The following is a 17,593-nucleotide window of genomic DNA, read 5'->3' as shown; positions in this document are numbered from 1 at the left end:
GGGCAAATACACACTTCAAGAAATAAGTTTGACTAGTAATTTGGTCAACAAAATATATGATATATATCACAAAAATTATATTATTTGAAACATTTTTTAAATACGAATCCAATGGTATAATTTTTGTGGCATATACCTCATATTTTGTTAACCAAATTTATAGTTAAACTTATTCCTCGAAGTGTGTAATTGCCCCATAAACCGGTATGGAGGGAGTAGACAAAATATATTCACCGCGAGACATTATAACTGCATGTGGTTCCAGATGCAGGACACTCAGCCAATTAAGTTGGCATCCCAGCTGAACTGGTTTCAGCTAACGAAAAGCTTACAAGCATGTTGAGAAAATGAGCAGCCATAACGCAGAAAGCTGTTATGAAGAACTTCCACTCATTTTTGTTGGGGGTCACTTTGCAGAATAAGAATTTAGCAGGTAGCTAGCCTGGTTGTACTTGTCAAACGATTCTCTATTCAGTCAAAGTTGGGTGCCGCAATTTTGTCGATTGGGCTAATTGAGATGTGTTTTGCGTTTTTCACATCCCCGGTAGACTGGTGCATACCATAAACTTAGCATTCCTGTATCCAGCTGTTTCACAACCTTGTTACATAACACTACACCAATCTGATAAGTCGATCCAGAGCCTTGATGCTCTAGACTAGAACCAAACATGCAACATACTTGTAGCTAAATAGAACAGAAGCACCAGATGGAAATCCATGCTATGTCAGCAAATTCACTTGCTACTACACCATGCTTCATCTCCAGCGTCAGTCCAGGGTTGCTGTTTGGCTAAGCAACGCACGTACCACCACACATCAAGTGCCTGCAATACAATTTCAGAAGATATTTAAACTGACAGGATCAAGAATCCTTATTAAGCTATGGCAACTGCATTTTGGTAGTTCAGGCCATCTTATTTGACTTCAGACTGGCATTAATACATTTGCTCAACATGCTCTTTACCTGGCATTCACAGTAAACTGCTACTCCCTCCATACCGGATTAATGGGCAAATACACACTTCAAGAAATAAGTTTGACTAGTAATTTGGTCAACAAAATATATGATATATATCACAAAAATTATATTATTTGAAACATTTTTTAAATACGAATCCAATGGTATAATTTTTGTGGCATATACCTCATATTTTGTTAACCAAATTTATAGTTAAACTTATTCCTCGAAGTGTGTAATTGCCCCATAAACCGGTATGGAGGGAGTAGACAAAATATATTCACCGCGAGACATTATAACTGCATGTGGTTCCAGATGCAGGACACTCAGCCAATTAAGTTGGCATCCCAGCTGAACTGGTTTCAGCTAACGAAAAGCTTACAAGCATGTTGAGAAAATGAGCAGCCATAACGCAGAAAGCTGTTATGAAGAACTTCCACTCATTTTTGTTGGGGGTCACTTTGCAGAATAAGAATTTAGCAGGTAGCTAGCCTGGTTGTACTTGTCAAACGATTCTCTATTCAGTCAAAGTTGGGTGCCGCAATTTTGTCGATTGGGCTAATTGAGATGTGTTTTGCGTTTTTCACATCCCCGGTAGACTGGTGCATACCATAAACTTAGCATTCCTGTATCCAGCTGTTTCACAACCTTGTTACATAACACTACACCAATCTGATAAGTCGATCCAGAGCCTTGACGCTCTAGACTAGAACCAAACATGCAACATACTTGTAGCTAAATAGAACAGAAGCACCAGATGGAAATCCATGCTATGTCAGCAAATTCACTTGCTACTACACCATGCTTCATCTCCAGCGTCAGTCCAGGGTTGCTGTTTGGCTAAGCAACGCACGTACCACCACACATCAAGTGCCTGCAATACAATTTCAGAAGATATTTAAACTGACAGGATCAAGAATCCTTATTAAGCTATGGCAACTGCATTTTGGTAGTTCAGGCCATCTTATTTGACTTCAGACTGGCATTAATACATTTGCTCAACATGCTCTTTACCTGGCATTCACAGTAAACTGCTACTCCCTCCATACCGGATTAATGGGCAAATACGCACTTCAAAAAATAAGTTTGACTAGTAATTTGGTCAACAAAATATATGATATATATCACAAAAATTATATTATTTGAAACATTTTTTAAATACGAATCCAATGGTATAATTTTTGTGGCATATACCTCATATTTTGTTGACCAAATTTATAGTTAAACTTATTCCTCGAAGTGTGTAATTGCCCCATAAACCAGTGAGACATTATAACTGCATGTGGTTCCAGATGCAGGACACTCAGCCAATTAAGTTGGCATCCCAGCTGAACTGGTTTCAGCTAACGAAAAGCTTACAAGCATGTTGAGAAAATGAGCAGTGGTAGAGAACTCAGTCATATGGTGAACTTCCACTCATTGTCATTTGGGAATAAGTTTAGCAGCTAGCACAGACTGAGTGCTTGTCAAATGATTCCCTATTCAGTCAATGTTGGGTGCCCAATTTGCTCGCTTGGTCTATTTTAGACGTGTTTTGTTTTGAGTACCATAAACTTAACTTGCTTGTATCTAGCTGTTTCAAAACTATGTTACATAGCATTACACCAATCCGATAAGTCGACCCCAGAGCCTGATGCTCCAGAAATAGAAACCAAAACACGCAACATACCAGTAGCTAAACATAACAGAAGCACAGTCAATTTCGGAGTTGGTTGGGATGACAGCCAATCTCCACAACGAAAACCTGTTCTTTATCGTTGGTTTGGGTTTTTATTCCTGTAAGGATTTGGCTTCTTTTCAATGAAAATGGAGCTGGGGGTGACCCCTGTTGATCTAAAAAAAACAGAAGCACAATCGCAAAAATAAAATAAAAAAAACATAACCGAAGCACCAGAACGAAATCCACGCTATGTCAGCAAATTCACTTGCAACTAGCCATGCTCCATCTCCAGGGTGCTTGTATCTAGCTGTTTCACAACCTTGTTACATAACATTACACCAATCCGATAAGTCGATCCCAGAGCTCGATGCTCTACAAATAGAAACCAAAAACATGCAACATACTAGTAGCTAAATAGAAACAGAAGCACCGGACAGAAATCCATGCTATGTCAGCAAATTCGCTTGCTACTACACCATGCTTCATCTCCAGTGTCAGTCAGTCCAGGGTGCTAAGCAACGCACGCACCACCACACATCAAGTGCCTGCGATACAATTTAGATGCGAATCAAAATACATGATCGGGAGTAGTTAAAAAAAATCAGCTGTTGGCATCTTCAGCCGTGCTCTCTAAAATCTTGTCTAAACATCAGCATTGCTCTCCAAATTTGGAGTGCTAGCTCAGTGGCAAGAGGTCTCATCATCTATCTAAGGGCATCTCCAGCGGCGCGACCCAAATGGTCGCTGAGCGACCGTTTTCGTCCGCCTTGACCGGAAATGCGTCTGAACCCTACTCCAGCGGGGCGACGCAAAGTGACCGGCCCGTCCGCGGAGACGCAAACCTGGCCCAAATATGCGCCAGGTTTGCGTCTCCGCGGCGCCAAGCGTCCTCCATTTCTTACCCGGTCCCGCAAGTCAGCGAGAGCAAAATCGACCGCTTGGACCTGATTTCTTTTTTCACCCTCGTTGGTGCCCTAGTGCGACGCCCCCGCCCCAATCCCCGCCGTCCGCCGCAGCGCCGCAGTACTCGCCGCCGGCACCGTTGTCGCCGCATGGGAGAGCAGGATCGTACTCGGGGTTGGCTCCAGCGCGAACCTGCCGGCTGTTTTCGGGCGAAACGTTGCCGGTTGCGCCGCCCTTCCGCGCCGCCCACGACCTGCTCAACCTATTGCGCCGGTAGGTTCCTTCTCCATTTTTCGGCGCGATTTGTGCGCGGCCATTGATCAACAGTTTGTATCGACGCAGATGGACGCATGGCATATGGTGGAGAAGTTCCGCGCGGAGATCGTTGACTCCGATCAGTCGGCGCACACATTGGCAACTACTGCGGCCTTCATGATCCACGAGTTCACCTCAAACCCGGGGCCGCAGCACCGGGGCTCTGTGAAGGGGCGCTCGAAAACCTCGCCGCGCAACGAGTGGCGAGTGCAGGCCCGCCTCCACAAGGACTACTTCCACCTCACCAATCCGATCTTTCCGGAAAAATTGTTCCGGCGCCGATACGGGATGTCAAGGGACCTGTTCTTGGTCATTCTACGGGGCGTCGGGAACTACGACCCCTACTTCCAATGCAGGCCCGATGCAACGAGGTGCGCTAGGCTTCACCTCCTACCAAAAATGCTCGCGGCTATTCGCATGCTCTCATATGGAATGGCTGCCGATATATTCGATGAGTATCTTCGAATGGGTGAGAGCACCTGCCTTGAGTCCATGTACGGGTTTTGCCGAGCCATGATTGCCGTGTTCGGAGAGTATTACCGTAGGGAGCCAACTCGTTGAGGATACAAGGCGCCTCCTATCTATCAACGAGTCTAGAGGCTTCCCAGGAATGATTGGCAGCATAGATTGCATGCACTGGGAGTGGAAAAACTGTCCATTTGGATGGCAGGGTCAGTACAGCGGGCATGAGGAGGGACGAACTGTCATTCTTGAAGCTGTCATATCTCAAGATTTATGGATTTGGCATTCATTCTTTGGCATGGCAGGTTCCAACAATGATATCAATGTGTTGCACCGATCACCGGTTTTCGAAAGGCTCATGCAAGGCAAAGCTCCCCGGGTGAGCTATGAGATCAATGGAAATGCATATGACAAGCCGTATTATCTTGCTGATGGCATCTACCCTGACTGGGCCACATTGGTGAAGACTGTCCGTAATCCAAACTCCGAGAAGACGAGGAGGTTTGCCAAGATGCAAGAGGCTTGCAGGAAAGATGTGGAGCGTGGATTTGGTGTGCTCCAAGCTCGGTGGGCAATTGTCCGTCACCCGGCAAGAACATGGTCGCTGAAGACCATGCATGAGGTGATGACATGCTGCGTGATCATGCACAACATGATCGTTGAGAACGAGCGTCCTGATGGCCGCAATGAGAACCACTGGGAATTCCAAGGTGAGTTGGTTGCGCCAATTCCTGGAGCTTCTACTTGGGAGGACTATCTACATATGAATGTAGAAGTCGCAAACGATACCGTCTCCAAACAGCTGCGGACGGATCTGATTGAGCATCAATGGACCATGGCTGGCCATGAAGATCATGCCTAGAGGACTAGTATCTTATTTTGATGTAGACTTTTCAAAATTTAAATGTAATAACTATGACTTCGTTGAAATCCTATTTGTCGTTTCAAAACTTCATATTTGATGCAAACGTGGAAATGCGTCGTGCCGCTGGAGCCACCCCAAGGTGCAAACGGACGCGCGGACAAAAACGGTCTGGCTCGCGTCCGCCGCGCGACGCAAACGGAAATTTCAGACGTCCGAAATGCGTCGCGCCGCTGGAGATGCCCTAACAACATAGCCAAGAAAGGGAATCTTCCACCGTTGGTCAACGTTTTTTAAAAATTTGGAGGCAATGTGAGCATATTGCGGGCAAGATTTCATGGAGCAAATCCAAAGAAGAGTTTGCACAGACTGTTACAGCAAGCAACTAACCAAGTAGAGTGATAAGAAGTGGGTGCTTACTTGATGGAGCATCCAGAGCTTCGCCTAGTCTTCTTCCGGGCAGCCATCACCTCCCTTCTCCTTGGGGGCTGAAGGACCACCTTGATGGCAGTGTCAAAGACAGCCTTGACGTTCTGGCACGGCCAAACAACATTATACCATGTCACTATCTCTAGATTCACTGAGAATACAGCGTGTCTACCTTAAATTGACCCAACAGCAAACCCTTCCTAAGCTGTACACAGCTTCAATCGTACGTGCGTACCTGCTGCGTCTTGGAGCTGCATTCGATGTAAGCAGCGGCGCCGATCTGCTTCCTGAGTTCTTCGCCCTGAACAAAGGGGAATGCGACATGTTAGCCATCTGTCTATGCCACGGTTGCTCAAAAGGAGTTGACGGAGGGAGAGGGAAAACCTGTGCAGTCGTGATTGCTGAGGCGCCAGGATGGTCAGCCAGGTAGGCTCTGTGGTCACGCAGATCTGAGCAAATCGCAACCGAATTCCAGGTTAGCTATTTATGAAGATGCCGAGCAAATTTCGTGGCACTGCAAAATGCTCTGTTGAAACGACATCGTGTGTATGTGTCCAGTACAGAGGTTCCTCACCTAGCTTGGTGCCAACAAGAACGATGGGGACATTGGGCGCGAACCGGCGGAGCTCCGGCATCCACTGCTTGACCAGAAACAGAATGGATCATCCATGAGTTCGCAATATTTCTATAGTCTAACAAGTGTGCAGTGAGCACGCTGGAACAAGCGTTTCCTGAACAGACATATAGGAGCACATACCTTCTTGAGAACATTCTCGTAGCTGGCGCTGCTGATGAGGGAGAAGGCCAGCACGAAGATGTCGGCTCCTCTGTAGCTCAGCGGCCTCAGCCGGCTGTAGTCCTCTTGCCCTGAACGAAATAAGGAAGAACACAGCGCAAATGTTCAGGTTTCCCAAATATTTTTCAAAAAAACTCCAGGCTCTGCAATCTGAAATCTACGGTAACAGTAGCGAAAATGCAGGCACGGAGAGAGCAGGTGAGTAGAGTGAGTTAAGTACCGGCGGTGTCCCATAGGCCGAGATTGACGATGTTGCCGTCGACGGAGACATTGGCGCTGAAGTTGTCGAACACTGTGGGGATGTAGTCCTGCCAAGGAAACAGATCGGAGAATGAATGAATGAGCAGGTCGAGAAAGGGGAACACATCACACTGGCAACTGAGCTGAAGCGTGATTGTGAAGGGGACTGGCTGCCCACGTAGGAAGATGGGGAGGGGTAAGCATGAGCAGGACGTACACTGGGGAACCTGTTGCTGGTGTAGCAGATGAGCATGCATGTCTTGCCGACGGCGCCGTCGCCCACCGTGACGCACTTGATGAACTTGGTCACGCTCATCTCCGCCTCCGCCTCCGCCGCCGCTCTCGCCGCACCTGCTGGCTTCACCTCCACCGCACGGCAACTAGCTCCACTCTGGTACTGCTCGCAGGGGGGAGAAAGAGTGGGGAAGTGAGTAGCAGAGACAAGGATCCGTGACTTCTGTGGGAAGGGAAGCCAAAGCAAAGCAGAGCAAGGGGAGCCGTGCTGGTGCCGGTCTGGTTCCTTAAAGAAAGAAAGCACCGCCCGGTCGCTCTGCGCTCTGGGCTGGCTGGTTGTGTTTTACTGCTGGCCGAGGCGAGGCCTCCTCGGGGACTGTGGCGTAAATGCGGGGCCGTCGCGTGGGATGGGGCGCGCGACTCAACCACGAGGACGTTTGAACGGCGTGCTCTGCATGGCCTGGCCTGGCGTCTGGTGCCAGTGCCACTGTCAAGTCGTTCGCAAAGCCATTGTGGACAGACGACGCAGGGGGTGGATGGACGGTCATAAAGGCACGACACAGGTCTCTCGCAGTCGCAGGTGAGGCAGCTCGACCAGGAGCCGCAGCGAACATCGGCTCGGGGAGGGCAGTCAAACGCACCTTTGATTTAAAGAATATAAAAAATATAAAAACAGAAAAAATCATAGAATTAAGATGTCATGATTAGTTAAAACAATAAATTTTCTTTCTTTGATTGTATCAATAAAAAAATTCTATAAAATTTGCACTACAATGTTCTGTTAATATAATTTACACTATAAGATTTCTATATTTTTATTCCTATATAAACTTTACGAATCAAAGGATCCCTAAGAGCAGCTACAAGAGAGACCCTAAAAGTTGACATTGTAAGTGCGTGTTTTCCAGTTTTAGTGCGCGTGGCTGTGTTGTACTTCATCGGACGCGTTAATTTTTAGTTGCCGCGTTTTATCACGCGTTGGAGCTTTCAGTGTAAGTTTAGCGTATGGCGATGTTGCTTCTTGTTGCACGTGTAAAATTTTACCCGCACGCTATATTGTAGGGTTGGGTGTCAAGTGGGATCCGATCTTAGTCCCACTTGTAGTACATTTTGCTTTTTCTAATGTCAATTTTAATATAAAATTATGAATTGAAAAGGGCAAAATATACTAAACGTGAGATTTCACCAGGATCCTATTTTGACACCCTACTGAAGCGTGTCTGCTGGAGCGCGTGAACCCCCCGCGTTTTTACCGTGCAAGTACGTTTTAGCCTCTGTTGTATACGCTCTAAGGTTTGTCTTTCTCTATTATAAGTCTACTGACGGTGGCGGGCGCGTGGAGTCGTGTGCTCGACGGATCTCGTGGGGTCTATTCGGTTTTACTCTTCGTTTGTGGTTTTAGGCTAGTTTTTTCCGATCTACGATTGCCATCATGACAATAGTTGTTGCTCTAGTGTGCTGCTATTTTGGGGACTTAGCGTGACTACTTTCCTCGTCTATCTACTATAAAAAGCTCTAGTACGATAAACTTTGGCTACCTTCGCTGACAAACAGGCGAGGACATCGACTTTCATTCGGATCGCGCTAGTGTCTTTATTCATCGCTACGTGGATCAAGTACCTATTTATAATATTAATTACCTTTTCATCTATCTGTACTCTACTTTTGATAATTATTAATACATTAGTGGAATTTCTCAAGAAAAAGACATTGCATTCTTGTATTTCCTCAATCCATAATAAGTGTCAGATTTAGGTAATTTTTGGTCCTCGACACTTACTATGGATCAGAGCAAGTATCTTTCGATATTTTTTGATTTTGCTAATTCTTGGCTGCTAGGGACCAACACTCTGTTCCATGTTTTGCGAAACGACGGCCAAGCGCTCGACCATGCACATGAATTTACCACCCTCGCGAGGGCGTCTGCCCGTTGGGCTGCCTCCAACGAAAAACGGACACACAAACCTATTTGATTGATTTCTTTTCCTTGGCCGGACCCAAACCCAAACGGACACAACCTTAAGGATGTGTTCGTTCCTGAAATCAAGTGAAATGTAACGGAACTGTTCCGGACCTAGCACCAATTCCTATGTTCGGTTGGGTAGAAGGAATGCAACCAGGCAGTTCCTCGGAATGGAATATACTGCATAGATGCGGAATGGACTCGTCCGACCGATTTGGCAGGAGGAACGAAGGTGCTAACCACCGAGCGGATGAAAAAAAAATCATATTTAGGCCTGTGTTGATTTTGAGTTGGACAAGAAAAATTACGTTTAAGTTGTTGTGTTCAGCGGTGCGATTTTCGGAACCGAATAGAAAACGGAATCGTTTCGTTCCTGGACATTTTTTAATCCGAACACATGGTCAGAACCATTCCATACCCATGATTTTAACAAAACAACGAAAATTTAGGTAAAACAGAGATTTTTTTTTAGCAAAAACAACAAGAATTTTGGCAAAATGAATACCCATGATTGAGAATAAATACACGGCCCTTGAATCCTGGTGTCGTCAGTGAATAGAACCATTCCATTCGGTTCCCTTGTAGTAGAACCGAACACAAACTGCCCAACGTTCCACAAAGAAAGTGGGAACGGGACTTTTTTTTAAAGAACGTGGCCTACCTAGTACGTAGTACGTGGAACGGTGGATGCCGCCTTTGTGTTGGCTTGGTGTGCACCACCATATTCAAATCGAATGGGAAGGGGAACGATGTCGCGGGGTCCCACGAGAGAGAACCTTGCCCAGCATGCGGATCCTGCCTCCCTACATTTTCCCCTTCCCGTTGTCGTCGGCACACACGAGTGATTTGATCTGATCAAGAGCACAAGGAATTGCCGGATTGATTAGACCGATCCGTGGAGCCCAAACGTGGCCTTGATTTTGGTTAAACCAAAGCTTTGCTCCTCGAAAAAACGAGCCTCTACGACGCCTCGGTCTCCTGAGAAGCTTTTTGACCGCTCTCTCTCTCCGAGCAGCCGGGTTCCCGAGGCGGTGCGTGGTCGTATTCGTCTTCGTCTCCCCGGGCTGTCTGCGCGTGTCCTCTCGTCTCGTACGCCCCTGCACAGTGTAGGAAGAAATCAATGGCGAGATTACAAATGTAAAACCTACCCCTGTGCGGTTCGTACTCGTACCCGAGTCACCCGTACCCCGTGCGCCTCTCTATCGTGATGGGCCCGTGGTGCGGGTACGTACACCACTCACAACTGTGCGTCTGCTCGTTGTGCGGCCGTTGGTACAAGAATTGAATGAGCGTAACGGCCCGTACCACTTTCGTCTTTTCTCTTTTTCGAAAAAGCACCACTTTCAACCTTCACTCGATCTTTGTTTCTTTTTCCACATGTCTGCAATTTTATGGTTTATAAGATTGATTGACCGCATTGACCCAGACATGTACCGCATGTGCCGCGAGGTTAGGGCATCTCCAACGGGCCGAGGCCTGAGCATCCGTTTGCGTTCGGCTAGACCAAAAATGCGTCTGGTACACGCTTGAGCAGCGATGTATAGTGATCGGGTCGTCCGCATCGATGTAAACCTGGTCTAAATATACGCTTCAGATGCGTCGAGGCGTACGCCGCGCGGACGAGCGCGCAAAGTGTCCGCTCGCGTCTGGCGGATGTTTCGTTGGGCCAGCCTGGCAGTGACCCAGGCTCGATGTGTCTTCTCAGCGGCGCCTGTACTGGCATCGAGGCATCGCTTCGGCAGTTTGCGGCCACGTAATGGCGATGCCTCGCGTGGCGCGCGGTCATCGGCTTCCTCTGCGCACGAAGTAATGGCGACGCCACGCGTGCCGCGGCTGTCGTCTGCCTCCAGGCTATATAAACAGGGATGCACGCATCTCATCTCCTCCCACACTAAATCCTAGCCGCCGCACAAGCTCCACTGTAGCACCGCTGCCGCTCAACCTCCACCTTTGCCACCATGAGAAATGCCGACCGTGGCCAGGCTGCCGCGCCTCCACCTCCACCTCCGACTCCACCTCCGCCGGCCTCGAGCTCCGACGACGAGTTCGACGACGACGATAGCACCGACGGCCTTCTCGAACCGGTCAGAGACGCCAAGTTCCTGGCTGACGCGGAGAAGGAAGCAGAGGAGGAGCGGGCGGCCCACACGGCGTTCGATGCCGAGATGGAACGCCGCAGGGTGGCGGCCGCCACAGCCGCAGAGGACGACGACTCCGATATCTCATGGTCTTCTGATGATCCTAATGCGCCTACCCCGGAGGAGAAGGCGGCGGAGAAGAGGGCGTTAGTCGACTCCTTCGAGACACTCAAGAAGGCTGAGGATGCCGCGAACAAGAGACTGCGCCTGTGCCTGCTAGAGGACGCGGTGGCGCACCGAGCCCTAGCGACCGCACGACAGGCGGCGGACAAGCAGACGAGGGAGGGACGCAACTACGTGGCCGGACCGTCGGGCAGCAAGTAGTCTAGGTTTCTACAACTACTTTTGTATAGTTTCTATGTAGTAGATTATGTTTTTTAAATATGTTGTAAAAGAAAAAATGGGTCGACCCGCTGGAAGCACACCCATACGCAATTGGACGCGCGGTCAAAATATGTCCGCGAGGCGACGCAAACGGACGCTCGCGATCACTTTTAGGCGTCTGATATGCGTCGCCCCGTTGGAGATGCCCTTAGAGCATCTAGGCGGGCCATTTGCTGCGCAAAAATAGGTATGCACCTCATCCTAGCGGCCCGAGGCAAAATGTTTGGCATGTTTATGGAGAAGCAAACACGGTTCGAATTTGAGTCACAAATTCGTCTGTGCGGATATATTTTGTGACCTTATATTCCTAGCCCACCTCGTACGTATGGGACACCGAAATCGAACAGCGTTTGCTGCGCCCCCCGCCACAACTGTTGAGCACACTAGACTACTATTGCTGATCAATGAGGCTAGAGGGTTCCTGGCCGGCATGATCGATAGTATCGATTGCATGCAGTGGCAGTGGAAGAACTGTCAATTTGCATGACAGGGTCAGTACAGCGGCCATGCCAAGGGTGCACTGTTATTCTTGAGGTAATGACATCGCGAAATTTATGGATTTGACAATCTTCTTCGGCATAGATAGTTGCACAATTACATCAATGTGCTCAACTACTCTCTGATGTTCAACCAGCTTATGGAAGGCAGCACTACTAAGGTGAGCTATGAGATCAATGGCAATGCATATGATAATGCATATTATCTTGATGATGGTATTTATCTTGACTCAACCACACTAATGAAGATAGTCTGTAATCCTCAAACAAACAAATATAAGAGGTTTGCCAATATGCAAGAGCCTTGCAAGAAAGCTGTGAAGCAGGTATTTGGTGTGCTTCAAACTCGGCGGGCTATTGTTCGTCACCCACCTAGAATTTGGTCTTTTCAGACCATGCATGAGATGATGACTTGTTGTGTGATCATGTACAATATGATTGTCGAGATAGAGTGTCATAATGGCCGTAATGAAAACGGATGAAACTTTTAACGTGAGTTGGTTGAGCCAACCCCTGGAGCAGGTACCTAGAATGAGTTCCTAAATATGAACGTTGGAGTCTCTAATATTTACATTTCCAAACGCCTTTAGAAGTATTTGATTGACCATCAATGGGCATTGGATCGACATCAATAGATGGATGAGCATTCAATCTCATCTACTTTTATCTGTTAATTGTGAACTACACTGTATGTATTTTAATACTTGATGCATGTAGATTTTCGTATTTATTTGGTTGTAATATTTAGTACCCATTCTCTTGATCTTCTATGAATGTAGTGTCATCGTCCCAACTCTATTGGTGGATATTTTGTTAAGACCCCTACACAAAAATAAGGTTACTATTTGGTGGCGAGAGTTCTACTAGAAGAATGCGACGAATTTCTTGCCCTCAACTAGTAGAGTGGCAAAAGATTGACTTGGATGCTATATTTTGTGCAAATATCAATTAGAAAAAAATCATGCAACGTATCAAGCTTCTTGTTTGAATCAATATAAGAAAAGAAAATAAACATGCAAAACACAAAGCTCGCTGACAGAGGAGCCCACACAACATATGTATTGGCGTGTTTAGGTAGGGCCACCGTCGCCCGAAAGCCACTTTTATAGACCGAGCTACATGTAGCTTGGATTATTTTAAAAAGAATTGAACTTTTGGTTTCGTAGTTCCAGAGAATTTTAAGAAAAATACATAGACATAGAGAATGTTGGAATCTATCTATGTGTAAATTTTCAGATTGAAATACATTGTATATTTCCCCAGTAAAAATAAAATAATCTCACAAAATGACAAAATATAGACTATAGTATACTACTATTGTTCAGTACTATTCACCAATGATGAAACCAATATTTGTTATTTTTTATGAGTTGAAAATACGACATATCTCGTTATACAAATTTAGGCATTTGTAGATTACAATATATTCGATATCATAGATTTTTTTTAGAATTTTCAAAATTAACTATACTAAAATTGTCATAGATTCAAAAAAACAGCCTACTTGTGGCTCGGTCTACGGACCACCGTCGCCTCAGTTTTCGCGGCACCTTTGCTTCCCTTCAAAGCCAGTCTCCCTCCCCGCAACCAATGACACGCGGGCCCCACCGACGAGTCAAACCAAGCTAATGCCTCTTCTCGTCCTGCTCCGCGCCTCGCCGCGCGCGCCCAGATGCTCCCCACTTCGCACGGCCACCGCCGCCCTCCTCTACCGCGACGGCGCGGAGCTCCGTCCCGCCGCAGCGTACGCGGCGTCTCCGCCAGCCGCACTACTTCGCCCCGCCACGCGGGATGCCTCCTCGTGGTCCTCATCGGCTTCGTCCTCCTCGCCGGCGCCGTGCTCCGCCGGGCCTCCTCCTCCAGCGCTCGCTCCCACTACCCCGTAGACGAACACGATCGCCCGACCGCCGGTCCGAGAATCACGATCTTCTCGGCGCCGCTCGCGGCGCCGGACGGCTCGCCCGCGCGGCAGGAGCTGGCGGTGCGATCGTGGCTGGCGCTCCCGGGAGACGTCAGCGTCGTGCTCCTCGGCTCCCACCCTTCTGCGGTCGCCCTCGCCACACGGCTCGGACGCCGGGTCACCGTCGAGCCCGCCGTCGATTCCTCGTACGCAATCCCAAACACCGATACATGATTGACAGTTCCAGTTCGCTGCTATATGATTGCTTGCTGCTCGAATTGATCGGCACTTTTCATCTTGTGTGGTCTCTCAGGTTCACCGGGACGCCATTCTTCCACTCCATGGTAGCAAGGGCGCAATCTTCTGACTCTGACATTTGCGTCCTTGTCGACGCCGAGGTCGTTCTGCTGCCTGAAACTGTCACCTTACTGACAAAATTCAGTAGAATTGGCCGTGATTGGCTTCTCGTTTCAATGTCACGCAACACTTCCAGTCTGAACGAGGTACCCGTACCTTTTCTTCCATCTACGGCAATCTTGTGTACATACATATATAATTCCCAATTTGTTCTGACGATACATTCTTTTCATAAATTCCATAAGTTGCAGGAGATTCCGGCCGACAACTGGGCAGCAGATAGCGGTGGCAAGGGGCTCATCATGGCGTGGAACAATCCGAGGAATCCGTTACTTGGAGGCGTTCTGCCTTCTTTTCTTTATGGAAGAGGAGCACACAGCTGGTGGCTGATCCATGAGGTTCTATCATCTGAAATGAGACTCGTGTTTGATGCAAGCAATCTAGTTCTTGGGTTATACTTATACCCTGAAGATTTCAGCACAAAGCGCGGTTCAAATGACAGTGGTAGATTACTTGATGGATCATGGGAGTATGGTATCAACCGCCATCTCGCTGCGGTTTACGGGTCGTATTGTTATCGCTCGCTACGAAGACATCATTCTCCCATGCTGTATGAAGTGGTTAAGCATTCTGAAGATTACATGTTGCGCGAAGTTGAAGAGCCAACCATCTCAAATTTTATCACAGGTAAAGAACAAAATCTCCATGCAGACGGAAACAGCCTATGGAACAAACAGAACATTTGCTTGTCTGATCATCTAAGAAGCTATTCTTCAGAAACCCCGGAGGCAGCTGGTGTCCCATATTCATTAGGAATGCTCCTACAGTTTGTAGCTGATCAGAATAGGTCTATTGTTCTTGGTGTGGCTGGGGAAAGTTACAGGGACATGCTTATGAGTTGGGTGTGCCGCTTACGCCATCTTGGAGTCACAAATTTTGTAGTATGTGCTCTCGACCAGCAGACATATGAATTCTCCATGCTGCAGGTAGTGATGAACCTGAATTCAATTTATCATTTCATTTCTTGTTATCTGTCAATTATTTTTATTTTTGCAAACTGCCAATTCATGCTACGTTTTTAATCCCTAATTCTACTAGGGTTTGCCAGTTTTCAGAGATCCACTGTCACCAAAGAATGTCAGCTTCGATGATTGCCACTTTGGAACCCAGTGTTTTAAGCGAGTGACAAAAGTGAAATCACGGATTGTTGTGGAGATTTTAAAACTAGGGTATAACGTGCTTTTGAGTGATGTTGATGTCTATTGGTTTGACAATCCAATGCAGTTCCTGCATTCGCTTGGACCTGCAACATTTGCAGCACAATCGGATGAATACAATGAGACAGGTAATCTTTACCTTTTAATGATCACGGTTACAATTTTTTTGCCAACGTTTCTTTGTTGGTGGATGATGTGCTCACAAAAAGGAATAATAGCTACAAGGAACATTGTGTTGGAGAGTTCACATTGCTTGTTATTGACAGGGCCAATAAACCTGCCACGACGACTAAACTCAGGTTTCTACTACGCCCGGTCAGACAACGCCACCATCGCCGCCTTGGAGATGGTAGTGGAACACGCGACCAAATCGAACTCGTCGGAGCAGCCAAGCTTTTACGATGTCCTGTGTGGGAAGGAGGGCGCTTACCGGCTCGGCAGCGATAGATGCCTCGAACCCAGCACAAACCTTACCGTTGTGTTCCTGGACCGAGACCTGTTCCCGAATGGCGCTTATAGGGGACTCTGGGAGAGGCGGGACCTGCGTTCGTCTTGCAGGGAGCTTGGGTGTTTTGTCATCCATAACAACTGGGTAAACGGGAGGAAGAAGAAGCTCCAGCGCCAGATGGAGTCTGGGCTCTGGGACTATGATCCTAGCTCTAGGTTGTGCTTGCAGAGTTGGGGTGATGCTGGTAACTTCAGAGTGATGGGGCAGTTTCATGTGTCTGGCGATACAGACAGTTAGCCTCTTGCCATGCTAATTTGGAAGATGATGTTGAAGTATTTATTGCTTCTTGTTTTTTTACGAAATGGATGATTTGGTGTTGATATATAATGTACACACACTGAACAGATAAAAGAAAACCTAGTTCAGAGTTCAGACTTGAAGTCAAGGAACAAGGTCTGTAATTGGAAACCAAGAAGTTCACTCTGAACCAAGTTTGCTACGGATTGAATAGCATGCTTAGCTCAATTGTCTGATACTCTGAAACAGCCTATATGCTTTCAGGAGCTTAAAATAAGGAAAACAAAATAAAGAACTTAATGGTTCAAACACCTCGTTATTTCATCTTTGGCTGCTAAGTTTCAGAAACATGCATTCATCTCACAGACATTCAAACACTGAACTGGGGTAATACTTTTGCAGGCTTGAAGCTCAATACAGGAATGAAATAAAGTAACAGAATCAGATCAAGTGAAGATCCATGCTGATTTGCTGCCAGCAAGATAAAACTCATGCACATAAGCACATTAGGGTTGTGTACATGAAAGACAACATTCTAGAACCTAGAATAGGGTAATAAAGGTAGCATTGTCTTCAGACTGAAGTGAACAGTACAGAGGTCGGTCTCAGGTATCAAAGAAAACTGGCCTCACTTCATCTTTGCTTCAGTAAATAGAACATGCTTGTTTACACGCGGGTCATACTTCCTGAACTCCAGCTTCTCTGTGATCCGCCGAGGATTCTTGCGCTTCACGTAGAAAAAGCCAGTTCCAGCTGCTGAAACGAGCCTGATAAAAATTGATGCACGCTTTGCCTTCCCCATTTAACAATTTTGAACTTGCAGCAGAAGAACCTGAAAATAGGACAAACATAAAAAGATCAGGGGAGTAAAATCCAAGGTTCTAAGATATTAAGAGCAGGCACGAGAAGCATAAAGAAATAGCAAAGCAAGAGAAATCTCTGTGACAGTTCTGGAGAGTACAGAACTTAATACATAAGAAATGCTCCAAAGAAGTTTTCACATTGGTGATACTGGTTCGCACATATCACTTGCAAGCTACCTTGTTTTATAAGCTATTGTAAATCACATTGCTTACTGAGCAAATGGTGCCGTGATGTCCACCTGACCATGGTAATTCAAATAAATACTATCCATCACATTACATCGTAATCTATAGCGAACAGAAGTATGCTTACTGTGGTGAATTAATGGTCATATCTACCAAATTAACAATTACTGGTACAAAGAACGCTAACATGAAACACCTTTAGCAAACTCAGATTATCCAACATTAGCATTTCTGGGATCCAGCAAAAGAATACCATCATGCATTTAGACAACAAGGCTAGGCGAAACAAGAACAATGGGCAGATAGTAAGATCTGGACCAAGCTGAATCCCAATATTGGATCATGAAGTTATTCAATTATGTAAAGATATACTATGCACAGAAGGTCCTCGCCAAAAAAAAATTATGCACAGAAGGAGCACAGATGAACAAACAGTTGCTACATGTGTTCCAGGGACGAAAACTAGTTGAATGTAACTGCAAGT

The 17,593-nt window shown here is 46.7% G+C and overlaps 3 protein-coding genes across 3 annotated transcripts; 1 reads left to right on the top strand and 2 right to left on the bottom strand.

Annotated features, from left to right (window-relative positions):
• Positions 1 to 1,683: 1,683 nt before the first annotated feature.
• On the bottom strand, positions 1,684 to 6,955 carry LOC124649883 (rac-like GTP-binding protein 2). The gene is made up of 8 exons (XM_047189452.1): positions 6,843 to 6,955; positions 6,606 to 6,693; positions 6,347 to 6,456; positions 6,164 to 6,227; positions 5,974 to 6,038; positions 5,825 to 5,890; positions 5,581 to 5,693; positions 1,684 to 1,832 (listed from the first exon to the last, which is right to left on the bottom strand). Exons 1-8 carry the CDS (start codon positions 6,939 to 6,941, stop codon positions 1,799 to 1,801), a joined length of 639 nt encoding a protein of 212 aa, XP_047045408.1. The 5' UTR covers positions 6,942 to 6,955; the 3' UTR covers positions 1,684 to 1,798.
• A 6,514-nt stretch (positions 6,956 to 13,469) lies between these two features.
• Positions 13,470 to 16,060, top strand: LOC124648447 (beta-arabinofuranosyltransferase RAY1-like). Its single transcript, XM_047188215.1, has 6 exons — positions 13,470 to 13,585; positions 13,759 to 13,947; positions 14,055 to 14,250; positions 14,344 to 15,084; positions 15,197 to 15,443; positions 15,582 to 16,060. The coding sequence occupies exons 1-6, from the start codon at positions 13,470 to 13,472 to the stop codon at positions 16,058 to 16,060; spliced, it is 1,968 nt and encodes a 655-aa protein (XP_047044171.1).
• Positions 16,061 to 16,511: 451 nt separating this feature from the next.
• Positions 16,512 to 16,893, bottom strand: LOC124705451 (50S ribosomal protein L33-like). Its single transcript, XM_047237172.1, has one exon. The coding sequence runs from the start codon at positions 16,860 to 16,862 to the stop codon at positions 16,689 to 16,691; it is 174 nt and encodes a 57-aa protein (XP_047093128.1). The 5' UTR covers positions 16,863 to 16,893; the 3' UTR covers positions 16,512 to 16,688.
• Between the last annotated feature and the right edge of the window lie 700 nt (positions 16,894 to 17,593).

Source organism: Lolium rigidum, chromosome 4 (assembly GCF_022539505.1).
Source record: "Lolium rigidum isolate FL_2022 chromosome 4, APGP_CSIRO_Lrig_0.1, whole genome shotgun sequence".
Taxonomy (NCBI): Eukaryota; Viridiplantae; Streptophyta; class Magnoliopsida; order Poales; family Poaceae; genus Lolium; species Lolium rigidum.
Note: the sequence above shows the minus strand (reverse complement) of the source record. Positions and strands in the feature narration are given on the sequence as shown.